A 17,888-nucleotide genomic window follows, 5' to 3' on the forward strand; every position below is an offset into this window, starting at 1 on the left:
CTCGAGCGATTCAACTCCTGACGATAAGGAATCCATAGCGCCAGCGACGGCACTGCTCCCATCATACACCATCCAGTGAATGGCTCACTAGGCAGAGTCGACCACGTGCACGGACTCAAATATGTTCATCACGATCGCCTGTTGCAACACACGCGGCGCAATGCAACGGGGGCGCATTGGTTAGCGTGCTGGACTGCGAATTGGTAGCAGTGACGGTGGGGCAGAGGATCAAATCCTCACCGGTAACACTTCTGCGGGGAAGGTGTGCCGAAGTGATAATCTGTGGCCGCAGTTTATTTAAGCCAGCAATCCATGGTGCAGCGAGATCTCGGGAACGGCCACCACCGCCGCTGCTCAGGTTGGGCGCGCTAGCATCTTCTATCTCGCGCTACCTGCACGTGAGCGCATCTTCTTCTTGGCCTGCTTTGGAGGCGATAGTCGCGCCGTTACTTTTTTTTTTAGTTAAATGAAGATAACGTGTTTGTGTGCCGTTTTTCTGCCACCGCTTTCTGATGACAGTGGAGTCGCACGATGAGCTAAGTAATGCTCTCGCATCAGAAAAGTTACATCTTGCTGTAATACTCCTTAACTGCCCAGCTTTCTACAAAAGTACCTTCCGAACTTCAGCAACTTTCCATAAAGAAAGTAAGCGTAAGGGAGAGTTATAAAATCTGGGACTGAAATCTCTGGGTCTCCAAGCTGAGTTACTTAGGATGCTCTTGGGTTTAGAGGAGAAGCAGTTTGAAAATTGGATCAAATGCATACAACGTTCGATCAAGCGCTCGGGACGCCCCAGTGGGGAAAAGAAAAAGGTGCTGGAAAGCAAAAAAGAAGAAAAGCTTTTTGTACAAGGGAAAATGAACGGCATGTATTCTTGAGCAAAAAAGGGGCGAACGACAAAATGTAATAAGCGTAATCACTGTGTTAGTAATACGACTTTCTTGGCCATCTCGTGATTTCTCATCGCCCCCGAGGGCGACTCAAGACGGCCGGCGACGCACGCTAGTTTTCGATTTCAGGGTCTTGGGTCAAGCCAAAGGTAAGAATCCAAGACTGGCTTGGGTTCTGCGGATGCGCACTTTCGGCCCGTATTTTTCGTAGGTCCGCAAGGCACTTGGGTCCCCAATGCTAAAATAATTTAATATGTGCCAGTATAACTGGAATGACGGAATGCGCATTGCAGCGCTATCAACTTTCTAAGCGCATCGCTATAGTATTCCAAATGGATACATAAAAGTAAACGCAGCATACAGGAGAGTATCGCCAATAACGCCAGCGCCCGCACTTTGTGAAAGAATGTAGCACACGTTACACCAATAAACGATAGCGATTTCAGTTTACCGAGAAAGGTGAACTGCAATAAACAAACAAAATTGTTCCCCATTGAGCAACACGACTGCTTTGCACCCGGTACCGAAAGGTGGCGTTAGCAGTTAATGTTCCAACGGAAGAGAAAAAATGACTAAGGAGATGTTTAATATATGCTAGAATGAAAAACATACGTAGCGTACCTGGTCAATTAAACTAGGTTAGGTGACTGTTTTTTTGCTGCTGCTTTTCAATGGGAATGCCAATATTTCATCAGGTTCATCAAATTGTTACTCATATCTGCGATCAAACACTTTTTATTTCTAGACATTATGTTTTCCCTAAACGTTTTTTGGTAGGCCGTACAGAGCAAATTAAATTCTTTATACGCACCTTCTCGAATCCCGTTGACTTCAGCTCAATAACGTTCAAGGTGAAGTCGGTCCTCAAGCCATCTTCATCGAGTCGTACGTAACCAGTGAGCCCCTTTACATGGACCTGCACTGAGGCATCAAGTTACTGGACTTGAAGCTACGTACGCCCGCACTGATAACACCTAAAAAAGTCAAGGAGGCAGCATTTTTACAGGTCGTCGTATCAAGAAATTTGCGAAATAATTGCGGGAAGTGGCACTTTGTACCTTAGGCTGCATCCTAAAATTATCCAACACTTGTTTTATTTTCGATTCTTGCGATTATGAAATGGAATAAGGTTTGGAGATACATCTGCAAAAGGCTGCCAAGCATGTGTCCGAAGTAGTAGTAGTACTAGTAGTCACAATCAATCAATCAATCAATCAATCAATCAATCAATCAATCAATCAATCAATCAATCAATCAATCAATCAAGTAAATAAACAAATAAATAAATAAATAAAATATTTATTGCAGTACCAAGTAACAGCTACGGAGCCTTGCTACTGATGCTCTTAGAACAGTAATGCGCCAGACAAAGTGCACAGAGAAGAAAAACGTGGTAGACAATGTGAGATAGGGAAACAAACAAATTGGGATACAGAATTTGAGGAGGCGGATGCAAAAGGGAGATAACCACAAAATGTGATTATCTACTTAAGTACACAACAGAGGAATGAACTATGAAATATGTCAATAGAGGCAGACTATTTATTACATTTTTTTTCGTACTCGTGCCCATAGAGAGTCTGTAATGCAACAAGGCCGCGCAGAAAACGAAGAATTCTGCCTGGTATGCTTTTGCGGCACGGGAAATTGTACATGATCAAGCATCTTTGGGCGAAGTGAAATGACATGTACCACCTTATAAAGAAACAGAAGGGCTGATCTACTAGTTGTTAATTTTGAAGGTGCGAGTTCAGGTATATAGGTGAGAGGGTTAGACCACAGCCACTACAACGGTAAAAAGGCTGCTTGAAAATAGATATCAATTTATTCCTAAGGCGTTCAATGATGTCAGAATTAGATTTGAACACTACGCACCGAAATACACAGGCAGAGTACACTAGAAGTACAAGGCACGCAGTAGAATACAACTTAAGGAAGGCAAGGTGAATGGAAGTCTCGGGATATACGAACAGTTATTTGGATAAGGGCCAGTTTTTCTGCATGTTTTGCGTGTGAGCTTAGCTTTTTGTCGAAGTACACATCAAGATCTTTTACTTGTTCGATGCTGGGCAATGAAGCATCCTGAAGGGTGTATGCAAATCACATGATGTGTTTTCCGCGTGTAAGCTATTGAAGCATTTAAGGGTAGCTCATTCCCTCTGCAGCACTTTGGGAATGAAAAAAAATGTCTTTTTGGAGGTGAATGCAGCCGTAAACCACGCAGACAGCTTTAAATAGCTTTAAGTCGTCAGCATATAGAGTGAATAAAGAGTGTTGAATTCCTGAAGAAATGTAATTTATGAACAACAGGAAGCGCGGAGGGCCAAGAATGGATCGTCGAGCAACTCCTCTAGTGACCTCATAGCGGACAAAACTCTGTCCATTAATGCCAACGAAGTACGCTCTATTGCTTAGGTAATTAGATACTAGGGCAGTAATGAAATAAGGCATCTCAATTTTCGTGGGCTTTGGAATGAGGAGCTCATGGCAAACTAGAGCGAACGCTTCACTTAGGTCAAAGAGCGTCTAATTAGCCTCTGCTATGAAGTACACTGGAAGCCTGGATCAGAAATGTGACCAAGTTCATTTTAGGGGAGCTCCCCACTATCATGCTGTTCATTTATAAAATGTTCTTAGGCTAACAGAAAACAGAGAATGCAATAGAGAGTTACACGCTTTCAAATAGGTAGAAGCCGACATTAAGTAACTGTACTTCCAGCAATCAATATATGTGCCGGCACTACCTGTGCTACCTTCTAAGCGATATGAAATGTACTGGACTTAAGGGAACTGTTGACAATGCTTCTGAGAAGAGGGACAAGTGTGCTTCCGTACGCCTAAAGCAGTGCGGGACGGTTACCAACAGGTCAATGAGAAAGGGAACGTTTGGTGCGCTTTTTACATATCAATGTCTCCATTGAGTCTCAGCGTACACACCGTACCAGACTGAGAAGGAAGGCTACTTGCGGTAGAGGCATTTTTTGTACCAAATACAAAACAGAAATGTTGCGCAAAGGCATCGGCAGAGCTCGAGATAAAACTCCATTTTGATGGAGAAGTTATGCATGCCCAGGTACTCGTTTTGGAAAAGAGAGGGCACGTAGCTCCAGAAATATGTCAAATTATCCGTCCTGTTGGCTTCAAGATATTTAATGTGGTCGTACGGACAATTCTTATAATAAAGTTTGCGAAGACCCCAATGACAGCGCATATATTCAAATTTCCACTTATCTCGGCCTGTTTCCCCAGCTTTTGTGTATACACGGTCTTTCAGTTTTATGGAAAGTTCTTTTTCAGTTTTTTTTTAATTCAATGAGATAGCTTTGACTTCTTGTGCTTTTTTGCATGTATGAATATGCGCATGCCATCTTCAGTGGTTTTCGTATAAAACTTGGCCTGTTCATCAATATCAGCTGTTCCATCTACGACCTACAAGTTAGCGCTTTCCAGATCATGGTTACAGCCAAAGTAGTCTCAACGAGAAAATTTGAAGCTGTGCTTCGTGTTGTCATCAAAATGCATGCTGCCTTTCTGTGATACCATTGTTGAAGAAACAAGTAAAGGAGGGTGGAACTTCACTGGCGCAACCAGAAAAACGTTGCTACACATGACTGAAAAATTTTCAATATTCGTAAGACAAACATATGTAACGTGGTCGCAGCAGTTCTGTTTGAATTTACCTGCTGCATGAAACTAAAGGGATTAAGACAAGCAAGGAGTGACATGTGCTTAGAAATGTAAATGGAATTCTGGCACACAATAATAATAATAACCCATGTACTTACGGTTACACTAAACTCTCCAATATTTACTACTTTGTGGTTAATATTGTTACGTAGGAAGACGATGACGAAAAGTTATATACAAGTATATTTACAAGGCAATACGCCGCACTTGGCCAAGAGGCCACTGCTCGCGTTAGCCTCTAATCGTCGTCTTCACCCTGCTCGCCTCTTTGTCATCGCAAATACTGTTCCGTAGCACTACCCCCGGAGGCAAAAGCGCCGTCCCGGAGCGACTAAACGCCGGCATCGGAAGCAGTGTAGTTGTCCTTGAGCCTACTTACGTGCACAACATCGTTAGATCCCAGAGTAGAGGACGAGGTTGAACGCAAAGGAGCAATTTCGTACGTCACAGGCGTCACCTGGCGCAGCACCCGGTAGGGCCCTCTGTATCGCGAAAGGAGGTTCTCTGAAAGTGCGACGTGACGAGAGGGCGACCACAGGAGCACGAGCGCACCAGGCGAAACTGTACGTCACGGTGGCGGGCGTTGTACTGAAGCTGCTGAGTGGTTTGCGAAGAGGTCAGTCGAGTACGGGCAAGCTGGCGTGCATGGTCGGCGAGGGCGGTGGCGTCGCGCGCATATTCGCTTGTTGAGATCGCAGCAGGAGGAAGTGCCGTGTCTAGGGGCAAGGTCCGTTCGCGACCGTACAATAGATAAAATGGAGAAATTCCGACGGTGTCGCGCCGGAAAGAATTCTACACAAATGAGATTTAAGGAAGGGCAATGCCCCAGTCGTGGTGGTCCTTGGAAACGTACTTGGACAGCATATTGGTAAGAGTACGGTTTAACCGCTCTGTCAGGTCATTGGTTTGAGGATGGCATGAGGTCGTCAGCTTGTGTTGAATGGAGCAGGAATGCATACTGTCGGCGATAACTTTCGAGAGGAAGTTACGACCACGGTCAGTAAGCAGCTGTCACGGAGCACCATGTAGTAAGATAATGTCACGCAAGAGTAAGTCCGCGACGTCAGTGGCGCAACTGGTAGGGAGAGCCCGCGTGATAGCGTATCCGGTGGCGTAATCAGCTGCGACGGCTACCCATTTGTTCCCAGAGGATGACGTGGGAAAGGGACTGAGGAAGTCTAATCCAACACGAAAGAACGGTTCCACAGGGACGGTGGTTGGCTGGAGATGACCGGCAGGTAGCACCTGAGGTGTTTTCCGACGCTGGCAGGGATCACAGGCAGCAACATAGCGTCGGAGGAAGCGAGTGAGACCAGGCCAATAGAAGCGGCGGCGGACGCGGTCGTACATGCGGGTTACCCCAAGATGTCCTGTAGTGGGTGCGTCATGCATCTCAAAGAGCACAGTCTGTCGTAGATGTTTCGGCACGACATGAAGATCAGAGCCGTCAGAGAGGAAGTTCCTTCGGTATAGAATGCCGCTCTGGAGGACATATCGGCGAACGGATGCGTCGGTAGGTGTAGAGCGCAGACGCTCGATGAGTACTCGCAGCGATAGGTCTCGGTACTGCTCATCGGCGATGTTAGTGAAGGCAGACACGGAGAAAATGCCGTTGGCGGTACTACTGCCGGCGTCGCCAGGCTCGTCTACCGGGTAGCGAAACAGGCAGTTAGCGTGCTTGTGTTGTCGGCCAGATTTGTAAATGACAGAGTACGAATATTCTTAGAGGCGTCAGGCCCAGCGACCAAGTCTTCCTGTAGGACCTTTCAGTGAGCATAACTAGCAAAGTGCGTGATGGTCTCTGACAACGGAAGAGGGTCGGCCATATAAGTGTGGGCGGAACTTCGCAACCGCCCAAACTAGGGCCAGACACTTACGCTTAGTGATGGAATAGTTGCGCTCCGCGGGCGAGAGGAGCCTGCTGGCGTAAGCGATAACAAGGTCGTGGCCGCGCTGGCGTTGTGCCAGTACTGCGCCAATTATGTGACCGTTGGCATCAGTACGGACTTCGGTTGGCACAGAAGGATCGAAATGGGCCAGAACGGGAGGCATTGTGAGAAGGTCGATTAGAAGTTTGAATGCAGAGGCCTCGTTATCGCCCCACTGGAAAGGGGCGTCTTTTTTCAAAAGCTCAGTTAGTGGTCGTGCTATGACCGCGAAATTTTTCACGAAACGGCGGAAGTACGAGCAACGGCCGATGAAGCTGCGCACATCCTTGACACACTTTGGAACAGGGAAGTGCGTCACAGCATGTACCTTGCCTGGGTCCGGTTGCACTCCGTTCGCGTCAACGAGATGTCAAAGGACGGTAATCTGGCGACGGCCGAATTGGCACTGCGATGCGTTGTGTTGCACACCGGCTCGACGAAAAACGTCCTGGACTGCCGAGAGGCGCTCGAAGTGCGTAGCGAATGTTGAGGTGCGTAGCGAACGTGCTTTGGAGGGGCTGGAGTCGAAGGCAGCCGGATAGGCTGCCTCGATCTCACGCCGGACGATTCTGGTAACATCGCGAGTGTTGTTCGGACGAGGAGCGTCGGCACAGGAAGATGTCGCTGAGGTGCTGGGCAGACGGGCAAACTGCTGATCGACACGTCGGCTTTGAGCGAGTTCCAGGCGGCGGCACTCTTTTATTACTGCATCCACAGGAGCCGCGTTGTTGAAAACGAGTAAGTTGAAGGCGTCCTCGGCAATGCCTTTGAGGATGTGGGAACCTTTATCTGAGTCAGTCATGTGTGCGTCAACCTTACGGCACAGAGCCAAGACGTCCTAATGTACGTGAGGTAGGGCTCTGTTGACGTCTGCACACGGCCGGAAAGCGCCTTCTGCGCGGCAAGTTGGTGACAGTACGGGTCGCATAACAGGTCTCGGAGCTTTTGCTTAAGCGAGTCCCAACTGGTGAGCTCATCTTCGTGCGTCCAAAACCAAACTCGAGATGTGCCACCGAGGTAAAAGACTACATTGGCGAGCATGATAGTAGGGTCCCACCGGTTATTGCGGCTGACCTGTTCGTACAGGCTGATCCAGTCCTCGACGTCTTCCACATCTTTGCCCGAGAATACGCCAGGATCAGGGGGAGCGGGAAGGTGATGTAGGTCGTCGAAGTGGCAGCAGGTGTCGGAGCCGGCGGAGTCGAGTTGCCGTCGCCGGGAGCCATGAAGGAAGGCGCGCCTTACCGTCCACTGCGAAGCTCCGTGACGAGGTACAGAGAACATGCATCTCCACCAGATATCTTACGTAGGAAGACGCCGACGAAAAGTTATATACAAGTACATTTACAAGGCAATACTCTGCACTTGGCCAAGAGGCAACAGCCCGCGCTAGCCTCTAATCGTCGTCGTCGTCTTCACTCTGCTCGCCTCTTTGTCATCGCAAATGCTGTTTCGTAGCAATATCAAAACTAAGAGCACTTTTATTGATGCTAGGATAAGAGAAAATGCAGCAACAGTTACGTCAGGTGTTACATAGAATGCATAAAGCAACAGCCGTTCACTACCTGAACACCGCACGTCTGTCCAAACAGCCTCATGATCGCACTATAGATCCAAGCACCGGACACACTCTATCGCGATATCAACGGCGATAAGAATAAAACCACGTTTCAGCTTGGTATAATTTCGATCTTTGAAAAATATGCTATAATACGCAGCAAAAGGCATAGTAGATGCCATTTCAAGTAAAGATCATGTTTCACTTGAACCCATTAGAGAATGTGCAACAAAAATAATATTTGAAAAAAGAAAAACTCTGGTGCATAGGCCTAGAATAATTTGGTAGATTGATCTGGGTGTCATCTTAGCGCGAATAAGACTGAACACAATAAGACACACAGGACACACACAGTAATACACGGTCCTGAATATTTAAATAATAATTTAATTGTGGGGTTTTACGTTCCAAAACCACTTTCTAATTATGAGGCACGCCGTAGTGGAAGACTCCGGAAATATCGACCACCTGGGGTTTTTTAACGTGCACCTAAATCTAAGTACACGGGTGTTGTCACATTTCGCCCCCATCGAAATGCGGCCGCCGTGGCCGGGATTCGATCCCGCGATCTTGTGCTTAGCAGCCCAACACCATAGCCACTGAGAAACCACGGCGGGTCTCAACATTTCGCTACGCGTGTTAGAACGAAGGCTTCGCGTTTACCACGGCGCTTTTATCGCTCGGATTTTGCAGAACGGTCGCATTTCGGCGTCGACTTCGTTTAGTATAACAGTTGGTAGAGTTAATCGTATGACTTTTAAGAAAAATTTGAAAAGTTGCCTGGGCTTGTGGGGATGCGAGGAGCTGCCGCGACGACACAGGCATAAATTTGTGTCGCTGCCTGTCGTTATCTGCAGAAAGCAGCGTTTCAAGGAGGGAAGTCACGTATTCTAGGAGCGGGAAACACGTCGCAGACCTCCTTGAAACATTCATTTCTGTAAATAACGATAGGCGGCGACACAAGTTTATGTTTGCGCCGTTGCGGCAGCAGCTCAAATCCGCCTAAGCGCCGGCAAATTTGCACTTCTTTCTTAAAGGCCAAACAAAAAACTGTGCGAAGCGTTTTACTAAACAAAGTCAACGCCAAAATGCGATCGTTCTGCAAAATCCGAGCACCAACAGCGCAGCGGTGTGCGCAAAATCTTTTTTTCTAACTCAGAAGGGTTTGGGTGCGAGCTAGTTGGTACGAATCATTCATATTTAAAACAGCGCCAAAAAACACGGACAACGGAGGACGCGGGACGAGCGCTGCCCTGTGTTCTCCCTTTTCCGTGTTTTTTGGCACTGTTTTAAATATGAATGATCTTTTTTCTAACACGCGCAGCGAGATAACCAGGACCCTGTACAACCAATTTCGTTAACTTAGACTGCGCTAGGGACGAGACACTGAGGTGTCTCGGACGAACGCAGACTAACAGCTGGTTTATTCAAATCAAGCAATGCTGCCCTTGCGAACTGTGCGCATGCCCAAGCTAGATCATAGGGGCGTGACCGTGCAACAACACTCGTCAAGCCCATATCTGCATAAAAAAAATCAAGCTCTTTCTTGAACAAAGACACTGATGGTTCGCTGACGCACCTACCTGGGCCATGTCTTGCTATCAAGGATGCTTCCAAGATTTCCCGTGCCCATTGGTTCTTTGACCGCCCTAACACCTTTGTTTTGTCAAACATTGGTTTGCACTTCTTCGAACGTGTCGTACAACGAACTGGCAGGTGCTCTCCGCTGATATCCTTTTTGATGAGTTAGAGTGCTCCATTAAATGATTGTCAATACATCTTCCGGTTTTCCCCTCATTGTACATTCCACAGGCCAGTGGAAACTCGTACACCACCTCCGTTCTACATGGTACATACGCGCGTCTGTGTTTTATGCCGCATCCATCCCTCTTGTGTATATCTACGTTAGAAAGGGCGCATAAACGCGACAACTTTCAGGGTGCTGAAAAAAAAAATACATCAACATTGAATTTTCCGGCCACACCCTTTATTCCATTCGAAATCTTCTGGGCATGTGGCAATACATCAAGCTTTCGCCTCTCTCTCTTTTCTCCTAACTCAACCCCAGTGTCGGTGGAATGGTGGCATATTGCCTTCAAAAGCGACTGAGCTATGGCCTGGAGTAGGGCCTGCGGAAAACCTGCATTACGGATACGTTTCACCTGGGAAGAAAACTAGCTTGGTCCTTATGGTGACATGACTGAGGTAACTCTGGGATCATACTCAATGCATTGTGGAATGAGGATGCCTCTTCAAAGCTTATTTATGTAATAAACATGTTTATTATCTCTCCCCTCCAAGGAGCGCCAAAATTTATCGAGCCACAGAAGCTCCATAGCGCCGTGCGTCTCTTGTGTGTCTTCCTGTGGCTACCGTTATTCGCACTAAAATAAAAAATATTGCAGAATCAGATGACATAACAACAAGCCCACATTGCTACTATTTCGGTAGAAGATGCATAAGTCTGCTGTTTCACTGATAGGCAACTCTCGTTATCATAAATATTAATAACAGCAAGAAGAAGGTTATCATGATTATGTAATTAATAGCAACAACGACAGGGAGAAAGCTTACCTCAACAACACTATCATCCATTTTTGAAATTCTAATGGCTGCTTGCGTAATAATGCACAGAGACAGAGAAAACGTCAGTAAAGCTAGTGGCAACCATTTTGAAGTAAAAAATAAGAACAATAAAGATGTACATGCTTATATTGCGCTTAGTGTTACGCTGACGAGCATAAGAGACAAGACGAGGACGCACGTCCGCGTCTGAATATTTCAGAATAATTCTGAAAAATAATGTCCGCGTCTTGTTCCTTATGTTCATGAGTGTAACACTACACGTAATATAATCATGAACGGCCACCAACTAGCACCGTTCATTGCTTTAGTAAATAAAGATGTAAATCAGGAATATGAGAAAAAAGAACTTCCCATACAGCTTCAAATAGTCAAATGAAGAGAGCTTACAGAAAAAGGCAAAACACTGTGGTAGCGTGCTAAGCGCGCCGCGAGGCAAAATTCTCTGGTTTTCATTCTAGAACCTCACTCTCCCATGCTGAAAGAAGAGAGGACAATAGACCCAGTTATCACAAAGTAATTATTAATTGCATTGTGATAAGGTAGCGATGATAAATTACCGACTGGAACTACACGAACATTGAGTGCTTGAATTTTTTTTCATTACGTACAGCTTCTGGCAGTGGATAGTGTTGTTCTGTAGCGGAAGCCAAATGACCTGCAGCAGGTATTAGTAGGGCCATGGAAAGATCAAATAGGATGTTAGGAAGACGGTGTACTGTTGGATTAAGTGCGAGAAAAAACATTGTTTCTGAAGCGTGTCTTTTTGTTAGGCAAGTTGGCGTACCGAAGGAGGAGGAAACAAAGACATCAATCTTTCGAAAGCGCCAAGTGATTTCAAGCATTTATTGGCACGCTTGTTTTATTCTGACCACGTGAGTCTGTTTCTGACCGTGACATTGAGTCAGCTGAGGTAGTAAGATAACCAAAACCTGGAAAAGATACGAGTTAATTTTAAAAAGAGCTGTAGAAATCAAGGAGTACTGGTTGATAATGTTTCGTTCCTTGTGTAAGGCATTTCTATTGTCTTATTTTGACATTCAGGGCCGTTAATCAGTTGTATTATCAATTTCTTACCCTGTTTTATTCAGTTTGAAGCCATATTAATCGTTCATCATATACACTGATAGATGACAGGATCGTGACAGAATTTATGAATAAATGTACTGGGAACTTCATTTATGAACACTACAAAAGGTGCAAGGGCCCAGCCTTGAGAACACCTGATTTGTCTGTGCTATTTTCCGATTGGTAGTTATCTAATAAAATTTTATATAAACGATTTGGGAGAAGACACTCAAGCCACAAGAGTACTAGCTATTAAAGACTAAGAGAAGAGAAATTGGTTCGATAAACGACGATGAGAAACCCGATAAAATGTCTTGAAAAGTCGAAAAAAATAAAACTCGAGGTCTGTGAAGGTACTACTCTATATAGTAAACTGATATACACTTTATTTGTGCAGCTAAACATATTGACGTAGTAGGAAGTGTAAGCACAATAAATTGTTTGTTCATTGGAATATTCAAAAAGCGCTTACTCGCATTAGCATCCTTTTTTAAGAGACGTGCTCTAAAGGAGCAATGGGCGAGCCGAAATCCTAGCTTTCAACTTTAGCTAGGTGCTGCCAGTATGTTAGGTGGAAGTATCTAGAAACGCTTATTTGAGTTGTCGTCTCTGGCTGACCTTTCTTGTTATTTTATTACGTACAATGCTTGCCATCTGCACGTTTGATTAAGTTTGATACTGAACACTATCCCTCGCTGCCGTGGCTTTGTATGTTAGCGCTTTCAGCTTCCTTTAATTTTCGCAATCAGTGGTTTTGCCGCTTTCATGGTTATTAAAAGCAACGTGATCGCTATCTCGTGTCTGACGGAAAGTTCGGCAATAATCAATCAAAACATCGTGCACCCTATCTGGTTTCCCTGCGGTGATGAGGCCTGGAAAGATGGAGACTGCCTTCCAACATCAAAAGGGAAGTGCTTTGAGGTTGCAGGGTCTCCATTTAGCGATCTATATTTACTCCGCCCCGGTTTTCTATGAGGTCCTAACCATTGTTCACGTCAGAAAACTCAGAAGAACAGGCCAAGCAAAGTGCGCAAACATTGCACTGCTTTGTTTGTCCATGTCCGCAACCTGCTACTTTTCATTAATGTTCACTTCTGATGCACTTATTCTAATGGAGGGGAATTCAGAGGGACACCGCTCAAAGTGACTGCCCGATCCATTAAGTATTCACTCATAAGCTACCTGTTTCCTGGCACTTTGAAGATCCTTTAAATCAGCACTTAAACACCCATGTATTCAATCTGTAGGACTGGATCACCGTCGTGTCAAGTCACGACTTTGGTCTTCGCCAGCATCTTGTCGGACACGCAGAAATCGTGCTTAGTAAGAGAGTACGGCCTTTCCAACTTAAAGGATGCCTAGTAATAGGTGTGCAGTGTGCACCTTGTCAACAATAATGCTAGTCTCGTAGGCTCTATAACGGCATCAGCTCTCAACAAAACGCGAGTTTGCCTTGCTCATCTCTTCGGCCGTCAATTGATAGATTTAGTGACGTTGGAATAGCGAAAATGACTCAGCTACCTGTCATAGCTGACGACTCGCTCTGTGAAAACGTACAGCAACTATACCTGGTGTTATCGAAATGTATAGTTCCCATGACTACTTCGATTCCGCGGCTACGAGACTAACTACACTGGCCGACTACACTTTCTCGCTGCCGATTCCATGAGTCGATTAGCTCTACGGTCTCGAATGGCTCGCTTAATTTGTTCTGATGCATTTTGCCCTCTCGTGCTGTATGATCCATGACTGGGATGCAGGCCTCAACAGGATGCACGTATAGCCCGCCTTATTTTAGCACATCTCATTGGCAGGTAGCACTGCACTGTATACATTACGAATAAAGTCAAAGTACGTTGATCTTTCATGGGGTTTAATGCTGCATATTATCACGTAAGCCATTTGAGGTTAAAGTATGATTCACTGTGACACTGAACTACCGTAGAAACGGAACTTGAGCGCTTCGGACTAAATTTGACAGCCTCGGGTTGGCACGCAAAGCACCACTTATCACAGTGTTTGCATTCTGCCTAATTTGGAATGCTACTGCCGCAGCTTGGAACCAATTCTACAGTCTGCTACCTATAGCAGCAGATTACGCCACATGCATGGAGCCGCTATGTTCGCTCTCTGCTGTTGAGAAGGTGACTCGCTCTTTCATAAAGCTGGTGAGCTTTTTTATGTGGCTTAGTTAGAATGCTTGTGCAATTGAGTTTGTAACTATGTTTTTTGCTAGAAATGTCCCAGCCGACAGCAGGCGATGGTCTTTTCACTTCTGCTGTAGGTACGATGCAGTGCCGCGGATTAACGTTGGTCCCAGTCAAGACGCATCACGCAGTCCTCCAGCCCCTCTTTTGGCCATCGGTTTCCCAATGGCATGATGATTTTAACACCACACTTCAATACACTCGTGTATTTCCATGAACGCGTTTTGTCAGCGCTTTTTAAAGCGAACCATTTCAACTAGCCCACTCCCTGCTTTTCGGGTTATGGCTGCTGGCTTCAGTCACGGCTAATTGACCTGCACCGGACACAATTCAATGCAATGAATTACCTGATATAGTACAAACCAAGCCAGCTTGGGGTGGTAGCTGATGCACGTAAGCGCTTACGTAAGCTCCAGCTCCAACCCGTTGTTGTCATTCCTTCGTCGCCTTCATGAGATTGTAATTATTCCTTGGGTGTCATGACATCGTCGTATTTGCGCCGTCTCCATTACGTCCTCAACACTGCATTGTGTTGCTATATCATAGTGATCATGCTGCGATCGTCGACCCATCGTATCAAAACGTATTGCAAAACGTACCATGGCAAAGATACAATACACCCAAAGAGTATCTAAGACAACATCTAAGATAGATGTATATTCGATACTGCCCAGGAAAGGGTTCAAAGGCCATCGCCCCATTGTAATTATACCTTATTTTGTAACGTCATCATCGTCATTTAAACTTCATCGCCGCGTTGACCTCACGACGTTGTCCTCACAAGGCTTTCGTCTTTTCAGCATCGTCATGCCATTGTCGCTATTCCACTGTCGTCATACCAACGTCGCCTTTGTAATGTTGTCATGCCCCTGTTGACTTTGCATCGGTATCACAAAGTAATTGTTGTGCCGTCATGTACGTTCCATTTTCGCGCCCCAGTGTCATCCTGCCGCTGTCGTCTGACATCATCGTCATTCTATCGTGGTCATTGCGTCATTGTCATGGCAGTGTGGTAATTCCACTTTCGTTATTGATTCATCGTCACGGGTAGAATGCGCGTCATCTAGCAGCACCAGTTTTTATTAAGCGACGCGGTTTCCGATGAAAATTTGCCAAATATGGTCGGGTTATTAATGATTTCAAATGTCCATTAAACAAGAAGAACGTCCTTCGCCAACACCAATGCAAGCTTCACTTAAACTGATTTCGAAAGCACGTAGGATCGGCATACTTTTGTGTTACCTCTGTGTAAACCATATGCAATTATAAATTTAGCATGAAGTTCAGATGGTACAATGCAACAGATGCTCGCGAATCACAAACCTGCCCAATAAAACAATCCCTTTAACTCGGACAACGTTTAGCCCTGCCACAATATAACGGATTTAACCATCCTACCTTGTGTTTCGTATTTATCATCGCGTAGGCAACCTCTTTTCGGCCCCAGTGTCTTGCATCTCAACGGCTTTTACTGATCATCCCTCGCACTTCCCACACATACGATATTGCCACCGTTGTAGTGACGGTGAACAACCACAGTGGCACAACGCAAGTCACCAACCTAACTGTTTAGTGGGCGAACCACTGCCAAGAAAAACAGGTAGCACAATGATAGCAGCAAACACGCACGCTAGTCATGTGTAAAAGAACGTGAGCTTATCCAATGACTCGCTGAAGGGTCCAGCGTAATCGCTGGTGCTCTCATACTTTCCAGGAAGTACAACACCCTTCACATCGCGTATACCATCTGATTATGCAAGGCCTGGCGAGAACTTCTATAACCGATACAATCAACGCTAACATTCAAGCAAGTTCCAAATTATGTAGCCTCGTCTTGCATTGAGCGATAACGTTAAGCTGTTAGGTGGTGAAATGTGGTCGCCGGTAAAGGAATAAAGTGGCAACATGCCTTGTCGCGCCCTAGTGATAAGCCGCCTACCTATAGACATTCAGCGAAAAGGAAAACGTAGTACGTCATGAATTGTCCACTGACGCTCTTATTGCGGCGACGTTGTTTGCAGATTGAAGAACTCAGCGCATACCATTACGATTTAGAAACTGACGTTCTCGTGTCAGTGGAACCATCACGGTCAGTGCACTCAGGGTTGGATATCCCGGTCCGCCCCTGAAAGCATCTCACCGATTTATTTGTGTATAATTATTTGCAAGCCTTACCTGCAGTGCCCGATGGCAAACCTTATAAACTTGCTCTTCGGTCGTCACCTGCTCCTTCATCGCTCGGCCTCGCAGCCGACACACCGTGCGATTTTGCTCCTATTTCATCTTTTCGCTTAGTGGACCCGACTTATAGGCAAAGGTTGCATGTATATATGTGTGAACGTACAGGATGTAGAGACAGCAAAAAATGGTTTCGCTTTCATCTTATATCTCCTGAAGGCGGAACTAGAATTCACAGACGATACTGTGCTGCGTATGCTACATATTATTAACGCGATGCGTTAAAGGCCCTAGTGTCACAAAAGATACGACGTCGGCGTCAGCGCCGTTGTCCGTTAGAGCAAAAACATCCGGCATACATTTAGGTATGTGTATATGCCACGCCTTGCGACATGAAATGGGGGATATGTGGCCTATATTGCCAAACCATTTTATCCCTAAAGTTGCTCATACCTTGTCTTACATTCTTGAGAAAGTTATTGCTCGCAGTTTTGAGAATGGCCGCACACAAACAGATGTCATTAAACAAAACACCGACAGCGCATGCCTTTTATATTAAATCTTCTCAGATTGAAACATTTAAAGTGCGAAACAATAAAATAAACCTGAAAGTGATCTAAATGTTTCGGCACGGCTGTGCCTAATCTCCGGGATCAGACTACGCAAGAGACCGCGTTTCTACGGGATAGCTTGCCTTCAGGCATAGGATTGGCTCAGCTTTTGCCTGTAAATATTACGGTTACATAAGCTGCAGTTGCCGGGAAGCGTGAGAAGCAGTCGGGAATCTTTGAATGCTATCACGTTCCACTTTTCAAGGTGTAGCTTAAGCGTCATCTCAGTTTTCTTTTCTTAATATGCCAGAATATTGTGTTATAGAAGAGGGCTCAAGCCGTGTCTTGCATTTAAGCTTTAAATTTCACGTAAGCATGGGCTATATACCTGTGCTTATGCACGCATTCTTTTTCGTAGGCCTATTCGTTCATCATTATCTCCCTGCAAATATCAGTTTAAATCTCTTCTAATCTTTTTGGGTCTTCTTTCCTGTTACAAATATCTATATTTTTGGACAGCATCGTCCTCAGTGGTCATTGACCACTTACACTCTTTTACTGGTTTAAAATTGTAGCATAGCTCAGTGAATCGTTGGGTAAGCTGATGGCGCCGTCAAAACTAATACTTGTAGTTCAGAAAAGTACGTCGACTAAGAAATGAAGCCTAATGAACAAAGGTTGTTAGCTCTCAAATTTTCATGTGCCTCGTTAGCAGCACGAGTCCCGTGCAACTAAAAACTTTCTACACCGATATATACGAGAGCGATATATGCTATTTATGCAAGTCTGCTAGAGCTACCCTTCAAGACATGTTGTGGGCCTGGGATGTAAAATATATCAAGATGAAATGGCAGTCTTCCCGGAAAATCTACATGCGCGGTGGTCGGCTGCGCTGCCAGCTCAGAACTCCAAGACTAACTCTGGGCCATCCAGCGAGCCATGGAAGCCGCACGGGAGCAGCAGCTCCCAGTGGCCATCCAGGCGGGCACAGGCTCGGGCCTCCCAATCGCTGGATTCCAAATAAAGTTATCTCGCTTGCTCGTTTCTTAGCAACACGAGATTCTAAAAGTACCATTCATGTGTTCACTTTTCATAAATAAAGTATGACCTCTTAACTATTAAGTAGATCAAGCAGCTATAACGAAATAGTTGCTAGAACTCCAGGACATATTGAATGTGTTGTATCTGAGAATATTTTTTGACAGAAATAGATACCGTTGTGGCAATCTACGGCAAGC

The 17,888-nt window shown here is 45.5% G+C and overlaps 1 protein-coding gene across 1 annotated transcript in view; it reads right to left on the minus strand.

The window, feature by feature from the left end:
- LOC142585001 (glutamate receptor ionotropic, kainate 2-like) overlaps positions 1–17,888 on the minus strand; it is a 348,423-nt gene that overhangs the window by 120,381 nt on the left and 210,154 nt on the right. The window contains exon 8 of the mRNA XM_075695421.1: positions 1,702–1,806. Within this exon, the coding sequence (XP_075551536.1) occupies positions 1,702–1,806 (105 nt within the window). The remainder of the gene's footprint in view (positions 1–1,701; positions 1,807–17,888) is intronic.

This window comes from Dermacentor variabilis, chromosome 6, assembly GCF_050947875.1.
Source record: "Dermacentor variabilis isolate Ectoservices chromosome 6, ASM5094787v1, whole genome shotgun sequence".
Taxonomy (NCBI): Eukaryota; Metazoa; Arthropoda; class Arachnida; order Ixodida; family Ixodidae; genus Dermacentor; species Dermacentor variabilis.